The sequence below is a fragment of the Pelobates fuscus genome, chromosome 7 (assembly GCF_036172605.1).
Source record: "Pelobates fuscus isolate aPelFus1 chromosome 7, aPelFus1.pri, whole genome shotgun sequence".
In the NCBI taxonomy this organism is placed as follows: Eukaryota; Metazoa; Chordata; class Amphibia; order Anura; family Pelobatidae; genus Pelobates; species Pelobates fuscus.
The window spans coordinates 60,462,925-60,489,651 of NC_086323.1; the positions used below are offsets into that span (position 1 = coordinate 60,462,925).

At 34.6% G+C, this 26,727-nt stretch overlaps 1 protein-coding gene across 2 annotated transcripts in view; it reads right to left on the bottom strand.

Annotated features, from left to right (window-relative positions):
• DPYD (dihydropyrimidine dehydrogenase) overlaps positions 1–26,727 on the bottom strand; it is a 968,764-nt gene that overhangs the window by 284,953 nt on the left and 657,084 nt on the right. For both annotated transcript variants that reach the window (XM_063428340.1, XM_063428339.1), the window contains 2 exons: positions 19,034–19,102; positions 11,394–11,477 (listed from right to left, as the gene is read on the bottom strand). In XM_063428340.1, the coding sequence (XP_063284410.1) occupies positions 11,394–11,477; positions 19,034–19,102 (153 nt within the window). The remainder of the gene's footprint in view (positions 1–11,393; positions 11,478–19,033; positions 19,103–26,727) is intronic.

Sequence of the window (26,727 nt, forward strand, 5' to 3'; positions counted from 1 at the left end):
TGTTGCAATGGAGGAAAAAGTTGGTTATCCAAGATCAGGTCATTGGGGAAGGAAGAGAGGAGAGGGAAAACTGGAGACACACTGTTTTCCAACCCATAGTGCCACTGGGTTTGTTGTAAGTTGATGAGGCATACCAGCCACCCCAGAAGGCAGTATGCAAGGGAGAGAATAAAGAGGGAGTGAGGTAAACACATTTTCAATGAAGAGCCATGATTTCGAGTAACCGAAGACCACTTAGGAACCCTTTGCATGTGGATCTCTTTACGGTAGAGGGACAAATCTTGTAATCCCTGTCGCTCCTGAGGATTTGGTTTAGTGAGGAAAGAGTATTAAAGGTTTACATTGCAAGGTAACATGGGGAAGGACCATCAACACAAGTTAGCTCTTTCTCTAGTCAGAAGACGGGGGGAGGAGGGGCGGGGGATTTAGAACAAAACCCTGAGAGAGGTCTGAAGGCAATCAAGTTCTAAAATATGTCATGGCTTCTTCACAGCAGTGGAATTTGAAAGATGCTTGAAAGGATTGTGTCACTGATGGCAAAAGGCAAACCCTCAGGATCTCCGATGCATTATAGTTGATCTTAAGGCTTGAGAAACATTCAAAAGTTTAAAATTCAGACATCATAGATGGTAGTGAGGTAGGCATCTGGCATGCAGTAAAAAGCAGATCATCAGCATAAACTGACAGTTTATGCCATTGTTCCCGTATCTCAATGTCTACTATTTCCATAGCAAATGTGTGTAGTAGTACCCAGCTCTGTGTATTTAATGGGTATCTTTGTATTATGCTCAGCTCTGTATTGTATTTGTATCTCATTATTGTACTGGGTTCTTTGTTTTGTATGGGTATCTCCCTATTATAACTAGCTCTGAATAACTCTGTATTGAAAAGGGACAGCTATTTGGCATTGAGTTCATTAGGTTAAGTGGTCTGGTCATTAGATTGTGGTTACAGAGTTAAAGGGTGGAGTAATATTCTGGGGAGGTGTCTGACTACGCCATTTTAAAATTTCACCAACTGCCACTTGTCGTCCTTTAAACAGCAGAGGCTCATCAAAAGGAAACATTTAAAAGTAATTAAAATAAAATTTAAATTTAAAAAGTAAGAAAATGTTATGTAAAAGGTATGCTTTTCGAAAATAAAAGTGCTATTGCATTCTATTACAATATGGGTTTTAATATTCATATTTAAAAAAAAAAATCTATCTTTCAAAGTGTTTAGTACATTTGATTAATAAGGTATTCTATGTGATTTGCTTTTTTGTGCAAGAATGGTTTAATATTTAGAATGACATGTAAATGACACTAGGAAGGTGTGATTATAATAAATCAAATATATGGAAATGCAATTTAGCTGGGCATCTCATTACAAGAAAAATGGTTTATTTTTATTATAAATTGCTACAGTGTATGAATGTCTCACAGTGTCTACGTGAACTGTAAAAACTTTAACTAAAAATAAAAAGTAGAACATGAACTGAAATTATGATCATAAAATATATGGCTTTTTTTTACAGCATAAAACAAATCACTTGGTAGCTATGATGCATATACTCTTGTCATGTCGAAGTCTAATCTATTCCTCATAAGGTCAAAATGTTATTTTATCCAGTGAACCAAAAAGAAAAATAGAAAACAAATCTATCTTATGTTATTATATGTTGTATCCTTCTATAAATCATAGTAGGGGTACAGTACATATCTTTAATTAAACGTGTGAATTATATCCAAAAGGGAAAAAGTGGGTACATGATGTCAAGGTTTGTATCGAGTTCTGATGTTCCTCTATTAAGACTCCATTGGTAATGGATGGCAAGTAAAGGATAGCATTACAAAGTAATTTGATGTTGAAATGTTACTGGATCACAGAATATATTCCCAATAGAAGTATTTAAATTATAATGTTTAAGGTTATTTAGGAAAAAAAAAACATAGCTGGTCCACTATGATAAATATTTCAATCATTAAAGGAGCTGTATACCCATAACAAACTCAGCTCATTAACCCCTTAAGAACCAAACTTCTTGAATAAAATGGAATCATGACATGTCACACATGTAATGTGTCCTTAAGGGGTTAAAGTGGTTATGGAGGCAGGAGTGTGAGGGATTCTCTCACCTTCAATGGTAAGAGGCAGGAGTGTCCAGCCCATGTCTTACCTTCAAGGTTTAAACCTTTGGAAGAAGTACCCAGCACTACTGCCCCATGCTTTCATCACTCTATTGGAGGCATTGATAGTCTAAGAGCTTTAGATGATGCATTCATCCTATTGGCACTCACCATGCAAAACGTTCCTTATATTGAAGAGGCAGAATAGTAAGTAATTTGAGTGCCAAAATCCCAACTTTGTGAGGGTAAGACCACCCTGAAGATAGGACACCACCAATACACTCTTGTTAGGGGACATGCATGCATGGAAGCCACATCATCAATGTTAACTGGCCAAGCTCCTATTTAGCAAACATTGTTTATATGTCCAGCAATGATGGTTAATGGCATCACAATTTGAATGCACTGCCAGGTAAAGCTGAGTGATCTTTAGTTAAATAATGGTTGCTTCTATCGGAGAAACACTAGATATGATATTCCTCAAATAGAGAACATCATCAAACTGATGATTGAATTAATATTTTCTTTTACTTCTGCTATGAGGATATAAACCAAAGTGAATTGTAGGCTATGAGTAGTTAGTTGTCAGGATTACAGTGTGAAAGGCATGTAAATAAGCCAGGCCTCCCAGCTTTGCCATGAAAGTACCACTTTTTTGGTCCTGTCTCAACTTTGTAACCTGGTGCTGCACTCTTGGGGACAACAAGAAACAGTTCTAAACAAAAATAGTTACTCCTTGCAACATGTAACCTATAGAAATACCAAAAACAAGTGGGATACAGTTGTATACCTAAAAAAACAAATATAAACCGGACACTGGACATAGTGTAATGCTGTATTTAATAGTATTGCTGCTGCAATGGTTGCACTCAAAGACATCAATGAGAAATGCGCATATCACAAATCCTCCCCTAGTTGGGAACCAGATCTGGAACCCCTCTTTAGTATTCCATTCACTCCAATAGGTATCAGGAACACGATGGGTAAACACACGATGGGTATATATTTTTATTGGATGTAAGACAATTCAAATATTATAAAAATAATTAAGGTCCTACACGTTTCTTTCCCCACTGGGAACTTCTTCAGGGACCAAAAATAAGTTTAAAATTATTAACAAACAAATGCCAAAAAAAATTCAGCCTACCCATCCCTCCACTCTCTGTTTTTAAATAGGGCTATTCCCTATGTCCATCAGCTGTGTTGGGGAATGCCCCCCTTTGGTGTGTCCAATCTTATTTTACTTCTTTTGATTAATGGTCATCTTTCTCCATTGCCTTCATTCTACTATAGCTGATCGTGATCTTCAGTGTTTAAAACGCCCGCCAGCGCCATCTTTATTTCTCTTGCATTCTCTTATGCTTGCGTTCCATTCGATATTACCTGGCTTACGAGTCAAATTGCACTTCCGTGCGTTCCATTATAATGTCCAAGTATATCCTACATATTTTTTTTTATCCGATCTGCTTGGAGTAGAAAAAATTAATGTCTATACTTAAATTATCATGATTATTTTAAACTCATATGTCCTAATACACCTAATTTGTGTTATTGACAGAATTATTTTATTTCTATATTTTTTTACATATCATCTTCATTTGAAAAGAAGCTTGTTAAAGTAGTTGGTGTTATGGGAAACATGATTCTTATTTAAAATAAAATACATTATTTTTCTATTCTTTTGTATATTGTTATATTTATTTGGGATTTTAAATATTAGATATATACAATATTTTTTCCTTCACCAGCTATTATTTTATAATAGCAAGAAAATGAAGAAAACAAGTGCTTCCCGTAGTCAAAATTTACAGCAGGATCACAGACATTTTTTAAGTGAACAGACTGGCAGCTCCCTCATAGGAAAAAAATAGATCCACATCGCGTCCTATGGGCTCTAATGTGCACAATTTGTGGTTTCAGAATGTTTCCCGCTGTGAGAGCCGTCTTCTTTATTTTTATAATATTTTAATTATTGTTTTACATCCAATAAAAATATATTTTTATACTGCTTACTCATCGTGTTCCTGATATCTTTTGGAGTGAATAGAATACTAAAGAGGAGTTCCAGATCCGGTTCCCAACCAGGGGAGGATTTGTGATATGCGCATTTCTCATTGATGTCTTTGAGTGCAACCATTGCAGCAGCAATACTATTATTTAATACAGTATTACACTATGTCCGGTTTATATTTGTTTTTTTGTTTTTAGGTATACAACCTTTTCCCACTTGTTTTTGATATTTCTATTGTATAAGAAGATCACCCACAGGGAAGTGATCATGGGAAGCTGTATACATAAGCTAAGTTTACTTTAAATTATTTATCTCTTGGTAACACTAATGGTGGTGTTTAAAGGGATATTCACATATATATATGGAACATGTAACCTATATCTGAAAAAAATATCCATATCTGACAAAACCTGGCAAAGTTAGTGAAAATCATATGAATCAGATACTCTCAAAAATCTGAATAAAAATAAACCATTTTTAGGCAATTCATTTAGCTGCAAAGGTTGTGTACACATTATTATAGATAAAACAGAGGAAGAAAATTAAATCAGTACAAGTTTTTTTTAAAAAAATCATTAATATGAGAGATTTCACTAAATGAAGAAAATGGGAATTATTGTTAAATAAACATGTTGCTGTGAAAGATAGATCTGAGGTAACACAGAAATAGGTGGGAATTACAGAAATTCTAGAGTTCAGAGAGCTATTAGTTTGGATCAGGTGGACAAATTAAAATGTCCACATTCAAAAAGGTAATTCAGGAACTAGGGATCAAAGAACAAGCCAAGTAAAGCACAAAGAGTACAACGAGAAAAAAAAAATAATGAGAATATTCAAACACAAGAAGCTGTACTAGAGAGGATTAAATAGTGTATTCAATTAGGCAACAAGGGAATGAAATAAAACCATCTGCTGTGAATGAATTATTCTAAGCTAAATCTAAAATCAGTAACAGTAGAAATGTTGGGCTAGGTAAATTGTAAAGTATTAGAATGGATGCTTCATACAGAAGTTCTTGTAAAGGGAAATCATCCAAATGTACCACCTACAGAGATATCCTGCAGCAGTTTCGCCTAAAGCTAGATAGAATTTTTGGTTCAATGATATTAATATTCCTATTTGTTTTCACCTTAAAATGTGTCTTTCCATCTACTATCCTAGTGTAAGGTGATGTCTTTGGCATCTGCATAGTATCTATTTTACTATCCTAAGCTTTGCCAGCAACTATGATTGACAGAGAAATTAGATCAGATCAAGGTCTTGCTCTGTATCATGTGAGTGTAAGGTTCGGAGGGGCACTAATTGGTGTTGATGGTATGAGTATTATTCCTCATTATTACAGGAGTATTGCAGAATATATTCTTATTAATTGAACAGAAATAGAATGGATAGAAAGTGTGATATTGTTCGTCTTGTTTACATAGTCCAAGTGACAACATAAAGAAATGAGAAATGCGTAATTGGATAGTGTAAAATAGAGAAAAATATATATTCATTGATAATTTAATCATAATCAAAATGAGTAAAATACATATTGTGCAGGCTCTGAAAGGAAAAAAAGAAAATAGGTCAACTCACATTAAGGAAGAAATGAGGGAAAGAATAAAAAAAAAACATAATGAAACTGAATAACGTTATTGGTAAAAAAAAAAAAAAGTATTGGAAAGAAAATGCGTCAAGTTGCAGTAGGAGGTGGATAAAGTACATATGATAAAAAAAATGTATTATGATTTTGCAACATTTTTTCATTAATAGTTTGCAGTTCTCTACATGTATGTGAAATACCAGATTTCTTTTAAAAAGGCATATAGGAGAATTACATAAAATAATGCCATGTTCTCCAATTAGGAGGGATAGTATGGAAGCAAGAACAGACTAGAAATGAGGATGGGGAATGGCGATGTCATGATTGCATCCTTACTATATTTATCTTCAGTTCAAAACATTAAAAATATTTAAATTGGTAAATTATATATACGGTATATTTAAATTTCTTTGATTGTAGGGGAACTTTACCTGTGTAACTGGAACTGTAGATTTCCAATCTTGCTATACAATTTGGTAACATTTTCTTTAATTATTCTAGGCATGATAAAGTCGTGTATATTTTAAGAGCGTTTTAAATGAAAATTGAGTACTTTAGCTGTTTGTAAAGGATTAGGCTTATAAATAATCACTCAGAAATAGCAGAAATATATATTTAATTAAAAAATGTTTTCAAGTTCAATAGTGTGAACACATTCAGCAATAAAGTCATAGGAGGTAAATATACAATAAAATGAACAACGTTTTTAGAAGAAGGCATCCCTATGACCAGGCAGGAGCTGGAATCTGGAAATATTATTCAATTATTTTTCTATAAAACAGCTTTTATCAAATATGGAATTTCCTTCAGAATCTTGATTTCTCTGTCCAAAGGGAGTTTATAGTACTGCTATTTTGAGGTTTTCAATGCAACATAGTTCCATAAAAGGAAATGTAAAAAAATTTATCTTAAAGCAACCATGTCATTTTTTTGTTTGTTATTTTTTTATATTTTAGTTGTCCTTTCCTCACACCCCTTGTATCTTAGTGATTAGACACTATACTTTATTTTTATTAATTATATTTTATTTCTTGCGTCGAATCAGCCATTTTGATCTCCTCTGCCCATGATGTCTGCGGGTTGCACTTATGTGGAACTGATTTTACTGATGATTTGTGGGTAAATCCGATTCACAACTGAAACAGTGTCTTGCTCCATCCATTGTCTAATTCTGTCAACCTGACCACTAGTCCCTTATTTTTGCTTATGTATTTTATGCAACTGTAGAGCTCAAGATAAAAAATAAAGAGATTCTAAAGCAGATTACATCAAGTTTGTTTTGGTGACCTGATTTAAAGATACTATTAAGATTATGGAGTTTATATTATATTTGTAGGAAATATCATGCCAGTTCTGAAGAACCTTGTTTGGCAGAGGGTATTGAGCTGTATAAAACATTTATTAAAAAAAAAAAAAGGCATATCTTACAGGAAGTGGTTAAAAGGAAAAGTACTTAAATACATTGCTTGCAAAGGTTCAGGCATTGCAGTCAACAGAACGTCATGACTTGGAAATCATGCAAAATAATTTTCACACACTGATCAAGTGAAATAGATAAGTAATCAATGGTATGCTGCATTTAAAGAAAGACTAATTATTTGGTAACATTTTACTAAAGCGGTTTGCCCAAAGTTAGGCAGCCAATTTCTTTAGATATGGCTTACAAGAATTTTCTTTAGGTAGTAAAGAATGCTAAAATGTATGGAAAAGTATGTAGAACCCAGAAGATAAAATTCCTGTCTGTAAAAAGAAAATAATGCTTACTTTATTTTATATTGGAAGCAATGTGCAAGGAACTCTTCTTGCTTATCAAATATCATTCCACTGAATACATTATAGTATTAGAGTACTTGTTCATGTTCCAAAAACATAAATGACAAAATCATTGAGATGTAAAAACAAACAAAGAGAGTTAAACATTAACAGACATTCTAAGCTTTGTCTTACTGGAAAAAAGTGTCCTCTGTATAGTAAATATATTTTTTAACACATTATGAAATCCATAAGCATTTTCTAAAGTATATGCTCACTTTACTATATTTTCATAGACAAAGTATTTTCTTTAAAAAAATAAATAAATAAATCTGTTTTAATTAAAAAGGAGTATTAACAGCCAGTTACAATATTATGGATGAATTTGTTGGGTATTCACAAACTGTACTTTAGCTGTAATGGCGTGCATTAAAAAATAATGTGTATATATTTACACACACAAAAGTACACATATAAAAAAAATATATATTAAATAATCCACAAAAAAACAATGAAGATTCCTAAGCAGACTGCCCTCCACATAGGGTTGGTAAAAGTGGTCAAGCAAATTAATAGTTCCGGGTCAAACTCCTGGAACCATGAATTTTCTTGACCCATTTCACCTGCCCCATCAAAGGTGACCTTATGGTTAATCATGTTCTGAGTAAATACACAGAATCCTAACTGTCTTCTTCTATGGAATATACATATTCTAAACATATATGAATACATAATTTAACAACGTGTTTATTGTATTTTTGTAGATGATTTAGCACTTGATTTATTAGAGAACATTATTATTCATGTCAAGCAAAAGTTACACAAAATTGTCAAAGTGAGTTGAAAAACTGAATTTTCTCTGTCGGTAGTGATAGACCAACCTCAGTTTTCCATTGATGAACACGAGTCAGGTTTTTATATTTAATCAAGTTGCTACTTTGAAGGCTTTATACCAGGAAAAGTATTACAAGGGAACTTAACTGAGTAGTTAGACTACTTTCTGATACCACCAGTCAGACTAGTAAACCTCATGGAATTTTTTTACAAGAAATAGAAGGCACAAAATGTTTTCTTGTTTACATTGGTAATGTTCACCAATAAATCAAGCCATTAGCTTTCCAAACAAGTCATCAAAGCACACCTACCTGTCCAGAATTTAGGGATTACCTAGCTGGGTCTAAGCTGTTTTTAGAAAGAAAACAAAGACAGACAGACACAACTGGCTAACCTGTAAATCCTGGACTGGTAGGTGTGCTGTTGGGGACTGATGTGAAAATGTTGTTTAATGTAGATACTCATTTCAGTATAATCCCAAATAACTTGTATTTCCGTTATAGCATTTAAACATTGGTTCCATATAGGACCAATCTCTATGCCTTGTGAAAGCATCACATTGTATCATTGCGTGGTGACATACTGTCCCAATATATAGGTTCATTTTCATAGGCTCAAGATCAATGTGATAATACATTATGCACATTTTAACTTAATTAGAGCAGTATATCTGCTTAGGGAGACGAAAAAAATGCAATTTATTAAGGGTGTCATTGTGTTATAGCAGGACGCTTTATAAAGACTTAATGAGTCAATGAAAAATAATTTGTTATAAATTACAAAGATGTCAATCTTTATTGTATTTCAGGAATTTGGTTTAAACTAAATTCTACATGAGATGTTTATTAAATTAGGTGTATGTGTTGTAAAACATGTATTTTGTGGAATTAATTTTTAGTAAATGTAATGTCCAACATTAATTCATTTTGAATCAAATCTATTTGTGGACATTTTGGATATTGTGAATTGAATAAGTTGCTTTTCAAATATTAAATGCATTCATAAATACACATTTTTAAATATAATATTTTACTACTACAGAGAGATAATAATCAGAAGATGATGTGACCATTTATGTTGAGCACATCTATGTGATTGGTCTAGTGATTTTGATTTCTGACTTGTCTGGTAGAAATGTTTCAAACTATTGTAATCCAAGTAAACGCTTAGTTGCCCTTTTGTGACATGACTGGAAATCTAGTCAGACTGAGTCTGTTTGCCTCCTTTTGGGTCTACTGTAGTGGCAGTAATATTTAAAAGTCATGGTCTTAGGTTTCTAAGGTCAATTACATAAAAGGGGCTTAATAAGAGTTTATAGTTTTACTTTCACAGTGTAGCCCATGATCTATAAATCAACAATCTAGGACAAAAAGGTAAGAGTTTGAACTCTTATTGGATGCTAAACTAAATAAATTTTGGAATTTATAATGCAATACTAGAAAAGTAGGTAAAATCTCTTTGTTTATATTCCACGTTTTCACCCCAGATCACATCAGTATCTTTAACCAGAAACAAAAGCTGCAGAATACGTTGATATTTTATGAAAGAGATATTACAGGTACATATTATAAGGGAAACAATATAAATCATATTCTTGTTCTGAATATTTCAGTTAATACAGAGTAGTTAGAGCTATAATAATAAGCATACATAATCATAAATATTTCTCTCGTTCACATTGTTGTTATATATAGATGTGTGCTTGGCGAAAAAAAATTGTTTCAGCTAAACCACTTAATTTGTGTAATCAAAAAAATAGACTTGGGAAAACTAATCAGATAAACCAGAAGGTGTGAAAAATAAACATTATGTATATTTTTTATTGTACACTTATTTGAACATTACCCCTCCACCCCCCACCTCCCATTTGATTTACAGATCAAGTGAGAAAATTAGCCTATAAAGGGAAAAAAGGAGGAGCAGCAGTAAAAATAAAATAAAATTATTATATTTATTAACTCTGACTGTGTATTTTTTTTCTCAAATTTGGCAATAAAAAGTATTTTCTTTTTCTCTTGCCAGCAGAGCTTGCGTGATATAGCAGGATAGCAATGCAAAGAAACAAATGAGTACGAGCCAGTGGAAATCACGGGATATGTAAAATTATACCAGTAGGTGCTGCATGCTGAAATGAGGGATACCCGGTCAGAGGGTTAACTATAAGGTATAGAGATTTGTTTTAATGTTCTTCTTCTTGTATTCCTTTGTTAGTCGCTTCTCACTTGATCTGTGAAAAAAATCAACAAATAGTGCCTGTCCCCTAGCCACCAGTTATTTTTTTCTTCTTCTCATTAATCACCTCTTCTTCTAGTGCCACTGGCAAAATTTAGAATCACGAATCAAAATTAACATTGTCCTTTGCATGTTTTGTTTAGTTCTTTTATCCAGCTACATTTCAGCTCAGTTGTCGGGAATTTGAACAAGCACCCAATCAGCCCAAATTCGAATAAATTGCATTTCATAACAAAAATATATAGAGAAAATTGTGTATATTTCTTGCATAATTATATGAATGAATGTTCTTCCTTAATTGCTATGAACTAAACATAATTATTTCCTTGTCCACTTGAAGGCATCTATATTGGATGTGGTTTAAGTTTTATGTTGTGTTAATTAAATTGAATTAAAAAATTATATATACCAATAAAGACCATAATATTTTTACATTTATTTGTGAGTCCCAATATACAGATAGAAAATAATTTGTTAAGATTTTTAAACGCTGTTTGTGCTGTGCACCGTTTAGCACAAAATCACAATGAGCTTAAGCATTTGGTACAATATTTTGCTTCAGGGACCTAAGATCGAATAAAAACATTGCATTTAAATTCAGCTAATTCTGCCTCAGTGCTTTTGAAACTATTCACTATAATATTACTTTCCGTTAGGCATAGTCCAATTTTAGTTCTCTATAAAACTAAACACTTTTGCAATTTTCATTTCTTTTCCTTCCCTTTTGTTATTTTCCACTTTAAGTGATAAATATTTAAACAGCTCTAGCCTTGGGACTCTAGTCTCAGTGTATTTTTACACCTCACATATAGCATCTGAAGCTGTTAACATATTTATTCTACCAGGAAACATAAAACAAAAATGTTCCTACCTGTCCACAGGCGAGGCCCATTCCTCTCTCTCCCATGCCATGGGGGCAAGAAAGATTTAGCTCCAGGGCGTCCGCACCAGATGCCTGTACAAATTTAAATCAGATCAGATAAATTTTTGACACACCATTATTGCATAACCATTAACTTATATACTATCTATATAGGAGCCCTAAAAGGACCCTTACAGTTGATGCATAACAGTAATTTTTGCATTTGCACTTGGGGGAGTTGTATAGTACTTGGATTCACTAAATTATTTTGGGTACATAAAAGATCTCAGAGAAACTTTCTCTTTCAGACCAGGACTGGCACCATACTAATGAGACCCACAAGGTCTAAAAACTGCAGTCCATTGAGGCTGGCATCTGGCCACTGATACATTTGAATCATAGTCCGTCCTTTGGCTTCTAGAAATGTATTTTAAACAGTGTCCAACTTAAGATATGCAAGTGAAGCATAACCGTAAATTGTGCATATTATTATCTTGCAATAACTTTTTAATTGGACTGAAATAATTTTGGAATGACAGGGTTTCAGGAAAACCTTCATTTCTCAAGTCTAAAGCATTAGGGAGATTCTTTCAAAATTCTTAGTCCAATAAAAAGGGTATTACAAGATCTGTTATTTTAAGTGTTTATCACTGGACTAATAGGACTCCAATCTCCACATATCTATCTATCTATCTATCTATCTATCTATATATATATATATATATATATATATATATATACACACACACACACACACACACACTGCAGTAGTGAGAGCACTGTTAAAGTGAGATTTCTGTGGGGAAAGTAAGTCTTATGGCTTGACTGGTATGTGTATTTGTGTTTACCAATGTATTACCTATCCACTTACTTCAGGTGGAAGTTGTTTTCCCCACCACAACTCTACAAGTAATGCCAAGCCTCCATAGCAAGCCAGTAACCAACCTCATGCTGATGAGTTGCATTAACAACGAAACAGCTGTCCATGAGTGGTTCGCTGGCTTTGCTTTTCTTCCTGAGTTGTGTTTCAAAGCTGTTGTATACAGCAGACACATACTCCATGGAATCCATGTGTAAAGTGGAATTATGAGGCAAAAATGAGCACATTTGCATACACCTACCCAGAATCCCTTGCAGTAGTGAGAACACTGTTAAAGTGAGATATGTGTGATAGGCTAGCCTTCACTCACCACGTGCATCAATGAGCATTGGTTATCCATGACCCTGATGTCTGTTTACCTGTTCTTGCTTGCGCCACTTTTGGTAGGTACTAACCACTGCTTACTGGCAATTTTCCTGCTTCCAACACATGAGATTCAATAACGGACTGTTCACTTGCTGCCTAACAATCCCACCCCTTGACAGGTGCCAGTGTAACAATATAATCTATGTTATTGACGTTACCTGTCTTAATGTTGTGTGGTTTGTGTGGTTTTAATGTTATGGCTGATCAGGTATAGACGTATTTAAAAACAAACACATAAACATGTATGTATGTTACATTGTTGGAACTTGTTATAGTCAGTAGCCATATGTGACATGATTCTATAAAATGAATGCCAAACATTTTCACATATATCTCTGCCATGATTACATCAGCGGTTGCAGTCCTCCAACATCAAAACACTTTGGAAAATGTCTCATTATCTACATACTCCATACAAATGCAAACATACAACACATGTTTACATGCAAGCCATTGACAGAACTATTCCACAGCAGACAGTTAGAGCAGATGTTATCTGAACAATGAAATGTTTGAGTCAAGGACAAATTCCTAGTTGACTAATTTAACATATATATTCAGAATACAACAAAGGGCTTGAAACTATTATAGTCTAACACATTCAAAGAACATAGTGGAATATGTATTCTTCAGGCTTATTTCAGGAGATTACGGTTTATGGGCTAGCTAAACGGAAAAAAAACCCTCTTATATAATGTAACAATGGCTCTATTGTTCAGGTAACGTGTTCCCACAATTTGGTGTTATAATAAATCTCTTCAAAATTCCCCAACTTGAACATATATAAAATGTAGTTTTTTTCAATGCTTTAGCATTTAACTTTACTTATTTAATTTAGATACATGTTTCATTTACATTTAATCAACTTAACCTTCATTTGTCTATTTATACTAAATGATTTCATGCTCCTCATAACCACATACTTGTGTTTTTTTTTTAATAACATGTGGCATGAAGGGCTGTGCAAGGGATATTAGGCAAGAGGTGTTCGGGCGGGTGATACATGAATATGATGTGATATGTGACATGAGGGTTTATGGGAAGATGTGACGTGGGGTTATGATGAATATGCCTTTTAAGAAAAGAAAACCAGGTAATTACTTCAAACAATTGTGTGAAGTGTTTTTTTTTTTTTGTTTTTTTTTAAAACTACTATTTATTTTTAGGTTTAGGTTGAATTATGATAGTTTTTTTTTTTGGTACTCACTCCCCATTATTGAGAGTCTTACTGCTTTTGGCAGGACTTTTTTTGGTATTCACTCCCTATTATTGAGAGACTTTTTGCTTTTGGTCTAAATAAAAACTCATAGCCAAATCTGAGATGCACTGCTCTAAGTTCAGGATGGCAATGCATTGTGATTTCCATGTTTTTTTTTAAGTCATTCACAGTTTTTCAAATTAACCAACACTGCATATGATATATCATGTCTTCTACATGCACCATCTTCCTGAGACCAGTACACACTACATCGACACATGCACACGCACACGCACACACACACACATATCTCCTCCCCCTACTATAATATAACATACAACCATATGCTAAACCTTATTTTTGATATGTGGCTTACCTTAAGCATCTTTTATCTACATATTCACTCTTTCAAACATGCAAACATATTCACAAAAGGGATCATTTAAAGGGAATTCAAAGTAAATTTCAAATTAATGGTCAAAATATAAAAATAAAAAAAGTCCGCTATGCTGCCAGTTTGGCTACTTTGGCCCAACATTTTACATTTTAATTAACTTTGTATTCCCACTTTAGTGAATAAGCCTGCATATCTGAAAGAGGGAATATGTAGATAGAAGGTGCTTAAGGCGAGTCACCACTATAAACTAGAATAGTTATTAGTAAGGATATATTAAATATATTATAAACTGAGTATACCACACCCCCTTGAACATATCAAAAACAAGGTTCAGCATATGGAATCACTTATCCCTGTAGATATTTTGCCATTTCTCTTTAAAAGATCTAGCCTGTTAACCTTATAAATAAACAAAAACAAGGCTTGTGTTTCAACATATCTCAGAAAACCAAAGTGAAGAGCACATTATTTTTGTACAGGTTTAAAATATTAAAGGAACACTCATAGCAACATAGGTTCCAGAAGTGCCCTTGTGCCCATCATTGTAACTAGATATACCATGTTTGAATAGTTTACTTTTTACTTGGTTTCTGCTGGGTGCTGCTCCCATCCCCACTACTAACTTTGGAGATTCAGAAGCTTCTGAGCAGGATCTTCGTTTAGTGCAGTACAGGGCTTAGCTTATGGACTGAAAGCGTCAGCTGGTTGCTTACAACAGCAAGTGGTTAGGGTGCTACCTTTAATCTTGAATATTAAAATGTGTTATGTCAACAAAGTGATGGATTGTTTATCAATGGCAGTGTAATCTACAAATTGTTAAACTTTAAATTACAACATTATAAAGCTATAAATCATATAACCAAACAAAAAACAACAACCAACCAATCAACCAAAAACCCTGCAAGGTCTGGCATTTCCCAATTAGGAAGTAGACATTCACAGATCGTACTCATGTATTTCCCAGTCATCATAGCACCCTTGGGCTGCACAATACATGCTATAAAACAGCTAGTAAATGAGGCTTAGCCCTAATATATGTAATCCATTTTGTAAGTGGCCTAAACTACTGCTTAATGACCTTACTATGCTTTCAGCTCTTGACCCCTGCTGCACATGGCACTTTACGTTGAGAATTATTGTTTAATCAATAATGTACAATTGACCACTTTGGAGCAGGACAGGTCTGCATTAAATTACCTTGCAGTACAGCAGAGACCCACCATTAACTTAAAATAGACACTTAAGGTAGGGCCTTTAAACCAATCCACTGGAACTGCTAATGAGAGTGGTTTGTCTACATAATGTTTTTGTTTTTTGTTCTGCGTGTAAATCAACTATTGGTACAATGAAAAGGATGTAAATATAATAGTGGTTTCTAACAGGATGTAGCACTGTACACTGAATTGTAAATGCTCAACCCTCTTCCTTGAATTGACATCCATTAAATATGAAAAGAACAATAAGCATTGTATAATTCTAAAAGAAGAAAAGAAAAAAAAAAAGAAAAGAAAATCAAGCTTCATAATAAAGTCATTCATCATAGTCAGTTTAAGTTGGATAGCTTTTGTCAAGCATGGATTTCACAAAAGATTTCATGGTCAATTAGGTAAATACAGGTACAAAATGGACCGAGTCTTGAAGATCACAAAGCCAATTACTGATTATGCTTAATTTCACCCTAAATCCCAAAAGTGATTTTTCCCTTAGTCGTTTTACAATGTACACTGAAAGTTCGCAAAATGCAGTTAGGTGCATTAAAACAGGTTGTGAAGCAAAACCAACTAGCAATCTATAATAGTTAACGGTACAACAAAAGTACAAAAAGAACAGTCATGCTATATAAAGAATTTTAACATTCTCTGGTATTGATACATATAACTATGTGTGTGTACACACACACACACAAAATGCAGCTCTGGGTTATAAAATCTGCTAAATCAGTATTATAATTGAGCATCTTCATACTTGTCAAATTAAATCACATTGTGGGAATAAATAAATCCCAGATATGTTACTGAAGCTCAAGGCCTTAAATGGACCCTCCCCAACTTAAACATAAATCAATAAATTACTATTTATTAGACATGCTACTAATGAAAACATGCATGCATTTAATTATGCGTTTTTTTTTCAATAGGGGTAAACAGTAGTAGTGGTTACTAATTACCAGCAGGTTTACAACCTTATATCTTTTTTTTACTCACTCACTAGTAGTAACATATACTCAACAAGATTAGGACCAGCCACAGATCAGCGACTCTCTGACTCTCCCGTGACAGTCACTTCTCACAACAGTTGCAAATGTGCCTCTCGCAACTGTTAGGGACTAGTGGGTGCATCAAAGCACTCCATATACAATACCTCGGGGTGTCTACGTTTCAAACATATACACTTTCATGGCAATAAATAAAACTGGGTTATGTGATAAGCCCCAAACTAAAGATAGGCCTATCAGAAGAAATACTCCTAATTTCAACTAAAATTACAAGTCATACAATTGTAACTGAACCTTTCCAAAATCCTGCATGTGGAGCATGGTTGTACTCATGAGCCCTTGCAGAAAACAACCTGGAGTGTTTTCTTGCAATAACCAACAACAGGCTCCTCTAAATCACACACAAATGTGTGTGTAAAAATGAAAATTGAAAAATCATCACCACACATTTTCTCAATTTTTTTAACTAAAACGATTGTATCAAAGGTATCCAAACACTCCATATACAATACCGTGGGGTGTCAACTTTTCAAATATATGCATGCTCATGGCAAGAAAATAGATTGGGATATCTAAAAAGGCCCCCCAAAAAAAGATAGGCAAAGAAGATATATCAAATTTGAAAAACACATGTCTGAAGTTTGGCATTGCACCCCCCAAACAACCCAACAAACCTATGCATAGGTGTTATCACTGTACTCAGAAGATGTTGCTGAACACATATTGGGTGTTCTTTGGCAGTAATACATAACAGGAAGTGAGAATCCATGCCTAAAGTACAATGTGAAAAATAACACAAAAAAATGACTAAATGTTTGACAATGACTGGTGGTAGAATTAGTGCATGGAAAGTGTTAAAACACCACCATTTAAAATACCCTAGGGTGTCTACTTTTCAAAAATATATGGTTTGATGGGCGGTACATTACGTTGGCCAGCTTCAAAAAATTCCCAAATGGGACATGGGTGCTTGATGACCAGCTGTGAAAATTCCAAGTTGGAAAACTGGAATGCGCACCCTCCAAATAAGGTCTTTTAGCCCCCAGAGAACCCGGCACACTTGTACATGGGTGGTATAACAGTACTCAGGAGATGTTGCTGAACACATATTGGGGTGTTTTTGTTTACAGTTACACCTAACAGGTGGGGAGAATCCATGCCTAAAAATAACACACAAAAATGACTACCCAAAAGTTTGACAAAGACTGGTGGTAGAATGAGTGCATGGAAAGTGTTAAAATACCACCATATGAAATACCCTAGGGTGTCTACTTTTTAAAAATATATGGTTTGATGGGGGGTAAATTACATTGGCCGGCTTAAAAAATGTCCCAAATGGGACATGGGTACATGATGACCAGCTGTGAAAATTCCAAGTTGGAAAACTGGAATGCGTACCCTCTAAATACGTTTTTTTTAGCCCCCAGAGAACCCGATACACCTGTCCATGGGTGGTATCACTGTACTTGGGAGGTATTTATGAACACATATTGTGGTGTTTCTTGGCAGTATCACCTAACAGGAGCAGAGAATCCATGCTTAAAGTAGAATGTGTGTGAAAATAATACAAAAAAATGACTACCCAAAAGCTAGTTAAATCAAGTTACTTTACTTATCATTATTTTTATTTTGTTTAGATACGTGTCCAGTCCACCTCTTCCCAAAGCTGTAATGGACAACATACAAAATAAGTACTTTACCATATTGACGGACACTTTGTCTTAACTATTCACACGTTACTAACCCGACATAACTGCTTATTATACGGACTGATGTGACATTTAACTGCAGACATCAATGGAGTGATAATGCCTACACCAACTGAACATTAACTATCTAAGGGAACTGGACGTAAACCTTGCCTCATTTTTGTTATATCGTTTTCTTCTAGTTTTTTGAAAAGAAAAATAACACCAAAAAAAAGTGGATGTACTATATTTACATTGCTATGTCACCTGTATAACTGCTCATTATTCAAAAACGTTGGAGAATGATATTGTACAGAATGTATTTTCATCTGACATTCACAATACATACAGTATTGGAAAAAAAAAACATCCTTATATCTTCAATCAAAAAGCAACTGCACTCATTGATAATTTACGATTGTAAATTGTCTGTTACATGTAATATTATATGTATTGTACAGGTCTTCTATTTTATATGTAACAATGTATTAGCTTTGCTCTGCAAGACATGCCTGCAAATAAGAGATATCTTAGTGTATGCTCCTTCGTAAAAAAATGTTTTATCGAAATTAATTTTATTTTTTTATAACATATAGAACATAAGACAATACATTGAACATTTAGACATAATAACTTGCATGTTCTTGTGGTGCATAATCCTATCAAGATTTATGAGCGTCTCAACATACACCAGTGTCCACATATATATATGGTCATGGATACTAGTTCAATTAGGCATCCTTTTTCAATATTTAGTTTACAGTTTCAAACAGGAAAGAAAAAAAGAAGGACTACACTTTACATCACATCACCATACATAACAAAACTTGAAAAAATACAAATTAAAATAAATTCTAAATGATTATGTATAATGCATATTTACACAGTATAAAATTGACATTTACCTCTGCCATTTTGGAAAGCTCTGTCCAATCATCCTTATTATAACTGCACATGATGCTGGCAATGAGAATCTGTAAAATAAGAAGAGAGTCATATCACATATCACATATCTTAGATTTTCACAAAATAAGCAACAAAGCAACAGTTATTGAAGAGAGACACAACACGGCACAAAATGTTTTAAGCGTTATTAACTTGGGTTTCATGAACTCTAAATGTTATATTGATTTTCAATTACAGTTTGTGTTTAATGCACCAGCCTTAATGGGACCAGCTCTCTGGATAGGTGCAGTGTTACACAATGATCATTGCAGAAAAATATAAAAAGCTCAAAAAACCCAGACGCCAAAACATGCAAACTGGTTTAGGCTCCCTAGAGAAGAGATCAGTATCATATAAAAACATATTCAAAGTCAAGTCAGATACTTGAAAGACCATATATGTCTGTAACATCCATTAGCATGCAACATCATCTATAACAGAGCTACATATTAGCCCACAATTAAAATGTCAGAGAGCAGGACATTTTACAAAGCAGGGAAGTAGGAGAGGTAAAGTGTTTTACCATATATAGATATCGATATAGATATATATATATTTTTTTAAATTAAACCTACGTACACATGCCATCTACATCCAATGACCTGATACTTTGGAGCACACAGTTCATCAGTGCGATACCTTGTAGATGAAATTGAGCACATTTATCAAACTTCACTATTAGAAAAGAATTCCTATGACATTGACAGTTATTTCAGTAATTGAGAAAGCCATGTAATCCATGGCAGTAGTATTTGTTTTAACATACAAACTGCATTTACCATGTGTTAAAACTTAGCATATATTGTTTTGGGGTTTATTGCTGTTGAGTTTTGTAATACATTTCTATATAAAACTACTGTGCTTGGCAGCAGGATGATGGAGGTTGTGGGATCTGGAGTAGAACACGTGCAATCTGGTATGGATATAATAGTTGACAGCCTGACAGCCAGCCAACTGTCTCTACAATTGAGCAAAGTGAACTAAAAGCAATTGGCATGCATTTAGCACTCAGAAATCACTTATGCATGCATAAGCTTGCCATGCTCTTTAATTGCAATTTAGTGGACTTGTGCATGGCAGAAAAGTTAGTTTTGGCTGGATCACTTCTTCTGGGGAGGGGGGGGGGGGGGGGGAATTGGGCTGGACAAATTTTGGCAATATAGTGGTTCAGCTCAGCAGACTTCTGTTAAAGAAGAAAGATTTTGGAAAAGTAACCAGACTAACCAACAGATGTAAAAATGGGCCAGTGTACTGCACAATATATACTTAACATAAATATTATGTATATATTTTACAGTACATCTATACACTTATTTTCCCATGATTTGGTTCACAGACCAAGTAAGAAAAATTAACCAGTAGAAGAAAAATAGAGATGGATCAGTAATAAAAAAAAAATACTGTTCCCCTTTATCCCCCATAATATTGGTCACTTCTCACTTGAGTTGTGCATAAAATCAGCATTTAGTGACTGTTCCCTATCAATCTTCTCTTTTTTTTTTTTGGCACCACATTTGGAATTCAGAATCACAACTCAAAATTAACATGTTTGACCATTGTGCATTTTGGTTTGTGATTTAACTACATTTTTTCTCAGAGTTTAAACAATTCCGAGCTTAAACCCAAATTCAGACAAATTGTAGCTCAAACTAAATTAATATCCGAGTCTACTAATTAGCAGGTAAGCAGGTTACCAGGAAAGTAACTTGTAAAAGCATGGTTTAGGACGGTTCTCCTGGATCAGGGACTATTGGGGGAGACCATACAAAGTGAACATAATGGAGTTTTAATGCTGTGGAACATTGAGCCACATGTGCATACTCTGCTTTATAGTGAGTTTAACAGCATAAGTATCTGAACTGGAAGCACAGTGGACCTGGAGATTTTTCAGTTTGCCTATATTGGCCTTATCTCCATCTTAAATCCTCCACTCCTTAATTCTCTCATTCAGACTATAACTGGCACAAAACTTTCCTCTATATTTTGTTTATGAATTCCTTTAACCATTTTTAATTCTCAGTCCTAGCATTTTTTGTCTACGCCACCATTCTCCTCAAAATAATACTTTTCTAAGGACTACCAGCTAGCCCTTGTCATGGAGTTGGTGTTACACAGTTACGCAGAACATTCTATGCGTCACAATCACGGATCTCAACATTATTGTTCATAATTCTGTAACAACTGGTGTCCACAGAGGACCATAAGAATGTGAACTTGTCTGTAAACATCTGAACCATAATGGTACATTTCCGCCCTTGCTCACAGATAGTCCCATGTTCTGATGTATATTACTTCTAACTGAAAACATGAGGGCACTGTTTCTATTATATATATACACAAACACACATATGAATACACACATACACACACTCGAACATGCATGGTCATTGTGCATTTAGGTTGGTTCATGATTTGGCCCCAATTCGGCTTGGAGTTAAGGAATTCCATCCTTTTGACTCTTCAAGGTACAATAAATATTAAAAATATACTTGGATAAATACAGGAAATGACAGGATTTTTAAAGATTTCAATGAGTCTTATGCAAACATTTTTTTGATATTTACACTGAAGTACAGTGCATAAAATAATCAATAATCCATTAAAGCAATCATACATAACAGCAAGGAAACCATAGAATTTATACATATAAACAAACTTTATATATATATATATATATATATATATATATATTCAATATAAATGTATAAATGGAAATTGTATTCACTCTAGAGACTACTGTTGTATATTTATATATTGGACAAAAATAAAAATAACAAATAGTAGTTAAAATTATATCCTAGATGCGTTACAAGCTCTAGAATATTTTCTATATTTCTATCAAAAGATTCATTAGCTGTGTGCATCCATCTGCACTTATTTATAAAATATTAAATAGTTGGTAATAGAGCCAATAGACTAATTAAAAAAGATGAACTTAAATCACAATGCAGCATATTACTGATCAAAGTGCAAGCTAAAATCCATGTATTGCTCAATCATTGCTCGTTGATGCTAACCGGCCTGTAAATAGGTTTCAGTAACGTGAGCAGAATATTTGCCATTGTGAGGAACAGTTTAAATCAAGGCAACAGTTTCTAGTCTGGATATATAGTAAATGTTTTATTAGGCAAAAGCATGAGGATGTCAGAGGTGAGTTGCTGTAAATTAGAAGTGGCTGAGTTAGGCTTTGTCAAATTATATTCATGAAGCCTGAAATTCCTTTGGGATCGTGCTAAAGAGTACAGAGTCTGGAGTATGTGATGCCGTCAACAGCTGTTAATTTCATTTACAAGCATATTAATTAGAGAAACATTGCCTTATTTAAATTTGAATTATGAGGCAGAGCAGAGTGATATGTTAAAAGACAATGAGGAAAGGAAAATGCCATGCCTTCATCAACACTGCTAAAGTTAAAAAGGTGCTGTCCCTTACAATCCACACTAGGTTTTGACATTTGCTATGGATGAGTAAATACTCAAGTATTATCCTTATGGGAACTACCTTTAATATGGTCCATATTACAATTCTTTATACAGGAACATCCACAAGAATATTTATCCCTGCGTGATGATTTAGTTTGCATAAACATTTACAGGAATGTTTGTTTTTTTGCTGGAAAATATTTGGTTTACTTAAAGGCAGAAAAGAAGAATCTTAAATGAGAAAATAGGTTCACAAAATGTAATAGAAAAATTAACTGTAGATAGTTAAAATGAGTCCAACGATGGGACATAAAATAATAAACTGTCTTTTTATGGCGTTATTACTACTACTCACTCCTTCAAAACCTCTGCAACCTTGGCATTTGTGATACTATTCTTTCTTGGTTCTTATCCCATATCTCACAATGTTCTCTTGGTGTCTCATTTTCTGGCACCACTTCCTCCTCACTGCCTGTTTCAGTTGGAGTACCTCAGGCTCCATTCTTCTCTTGCTGCCCTTGAACACATTGTAGCGGACCATGAGTAAATCGACCGGTTACCTCCGCTAATATCTTCCTTCAGCCTCTCAGAAACCATAGTGTAATAAAGAACCAATTTTCCCCAGTAACTGGGTGAGACACAGCTCTGGAGGTACAACACTGACTGAGATCGGTTTATTTTGTCACACATGGTTTTACATGCACAGACCCCTACATGGGGTCTCCAACACAAAACAACAGGGGTTTAAATCCCAAGAAGCTGATGGGGATGGAAGAGGGACAAAGCAGCCAGTTCAAACTGGGCTGGCAGTGTCCCTGGGACAACGCCCTGCTGTGACAGGAAAATTAAGGGGGAGGGAAGGGGGAGGGGCACAGACAAGTAATACATTTCACTTAACTATACTTTACAGAGCTGCTGCCCCCCCCCTTCCTTTGTTGACCCACAGGTGCATATACAGGCACATGTCAAACAGTCCAAAAAATGGCACTGCAAGCTTGTGGTCCGCACCAAACAAATCAGGCCATCCATCACATATCTCCCCCAATAGAAATAGACAGCGGGCACATTGGGATATGGCACTCAGTGATGGCGTTCTGTCACACACATCAATGATGAGCATTGGATTGGACCATTGCTGCAGAAAACCTTGCCTCCTTGATGGCTTTGTGGGAGGTAGAGAGGCAGAGAGGTCAACAGCCCCAAGGTGGTCTCAGCACCAGAAACATTTAAGTAAAAAGCAAGGGGGGTTTTGTGTTTTTTTTTTGTTTGTTTTTTACATTTTTCATATTTTTATAGCAAATGTAGGGGGAAAGAATATGACTAAGGAGATAGTGTTAGGAATACAGATTTAGATTCCTAACGCTATAGTGTTCCTTCAAAAATAAATTGGAGCAAGAACTAGATTTTGTAGTGAATAAACATAATGCTGATGAAACAGCAGAATCCACTGAGATAAAGCAGCCTGAAGACTACAAAAAATAAACTACCCTGAACACCGACATACGGATATAATACACTGAATATTTGAAAAGTGTAAAAAGTTATCTGACGATACTGCACAATTGCACGACAGAGAAAGCAGCAATTAGGAAAGGCAGCAAACATAAATAAAATAACTTCACAACAACAACAACATTTGTGCTCTCACAACGTTGTTCCCTGAATTCAAACCTATTAAAGGCCAATTGACTATTAGAGTCAAATACAATGCAGAATGAAAGGAGTACCTAGAGATATTTGGTATCAGCTAGCTATCAAATGCACTTAGTGTAACACCTGGACAGAGAATGCAAGTGAAGTACCCTGATTTCAACACCATGGTCTGGATTCTCTTAGTAAAGCAAATGTTTACTCTGCTTATTGAATAGCCATTTCCCCGTAAACTTCAATGGGGGAATGGCTATTCAGCAAGTAGAGTAAATCTTTACTCTGCTAAAATAACTCAAACCCATGTTTGCAAAGTTCAAAAGAGCATATACATTTTCATATAAATGTCAGGAACAAGGAATATATATATTTTAGGATGCAATAAGAAAATTAACATTTTAGAAATATTAAATTGAGGCCTAAATTTGTCATTTGTCAGGAGAATATTTACAGTATATATCGCTACTGCACTGAATAGTGCAAATCTACAGTCAAGCAATGAGAATTTCATTTCTAGGTAAGTCCCTCTATGGTTAAGCTTGTTCTGTAACTATCTAGGTATGCATTACTACAGCATTGCCAAAAGATCAACACTAGCAACTTCAGAAGGTGATGACCATTATATAAAGATAGGCATTATGCTAAGAGATGCTGGAGTTGCAACATCACCAAATTCATGTATTAAATGTGTTTGGCAAACTGGACCATAGCTTGACCTATCAATTTGTTACATATTTTACTGGACACAAAGTACAAGAACAACTTTAGCAGTCCTGCTGCTCAATCCTCTGTCATTTAGGAGTTAACATACTTTGTTTATGCAGCCCTAGCTGCACTCACACAGACTCCTTCTCTACCTGCATCCTGAACAAGACGTCTAATTTTTAAAAGAACACAGAATTATCACAGGTGCCAAAGATAACATTTTTCTTCCCAATGTCCGGGTTGGAGACGGAGCAAAATAGGCAGTGCAGACAAGTACTAGGAAAACAAGTTAAGCATTAAAATATTCAATGTTAATTTAACCCTAAAAATTAAGACAGCATCTTGGACATCATGCCCCTATATCAACTTCATTGAGATGGAGCTGCTATTGGGACTGAAATGTCCCTTTAAGCTAATGTTGTTTAGGAGTTTAAAGTATCTCTAAGTATAGTTCTCTGTTTCTACTGATCTAGCTATGATTCTCTAGATTTGTTATACTGTACCTAGTTATTTTGTCTCGAGTATTGCCTAAACTGGTAAAGTTTACCGCCTTACACATTAAACTAAAAAGTACTATTTTTATATCTACTACCTGTACAGTACAGTTTATAACTTCAACGATTACCCTACCCTTTTAACACATAATATATACACAGGCAAAATATTGTCTGGAAATATTCTATTTTTATATTAAAACTCAAAATCTACTTAACATTAAACAATTACTAGATGTATGCACAAACCTTTTTTTTAATTTAAAATACATGGGCATGCATGGGCACAGGTGTAAATTAAATGAACCGCTGCAGCCATGGCACAACTAATGAAGCAGGGGCCCTGGCACTTTTTATATGGAGAATGTGTGAATGTTTATGTACTTGTTTTAATGATCATGTTCTTGGGGGGGGGGGGGGGTAAGTGCAAGTAGTATTTGTGTTTAATTGTATGGCTGGGTTTGTTTGTAGTGTTAGTCTTTGAAAGCAGGGGCATTTGTGTGTATTGTTTGTGTGCTAGGCTGTGTTTATGCAAGGTGTTAGTGTTTGAATGTAGGGGTGTGTTTATATGTAATGTTGGTGTTTGCATGCAGGCATGTATTCACATATACACATACATTATTATACACAAAAACACACAAACTCTGCCACACAAAGATATATGCACATACAATACCAAAAAGAAGCAAAGGATACATTCCAAGATTATATTAAAGAATTACTGTGGGAAAAGTATGTTTTACCATTTAATGCACCATTAAATAAACAGTGGTAGGAATAAAGACACCATTTAAACAGTGGTACAGAGTGGAAATTACCCTTAGAGAAAAAAATATTTTAAAATAAAACCTATGCAAATACCTTTTCTGGGGATTTAATGTGACTGTTTTCCTGAAAGATGCACACCAACACATATACACAACTCCAAGAGATGTACACATATACACACTGACACACACACACAAATTTACATACATGACCAAATAAACTGACACACACAGATCCGTAGAAACTGATACACAGATTCAGATACATACACTGACACACATATACACACACCACACACACCACACACATAGATACAAACACACTCACTCTAATTCCCACCCCCCTCACTTTAAATATCTTGCTGCAGGACCTGGTGATCCTCCTTGCAGCCTTGTCTCTATTTCAGGGGGAGTGGGGGGTGGGGTGCAGGGGGGTATACGAATGGTGCCAGCATTTCCAGGATGGGTGCCTTAGATCCTGCAAGATTCTAAGGAATGCCTGAGTGTGCAACTTGGTATTTCCATCTTAGCTCCGTGTCAATTATCTTTTCATCTGTCCTTTTGAGCTGGTAATTATTAGAGATAAGCATATGGGGAAATTAGGAAATTAAACAATGTT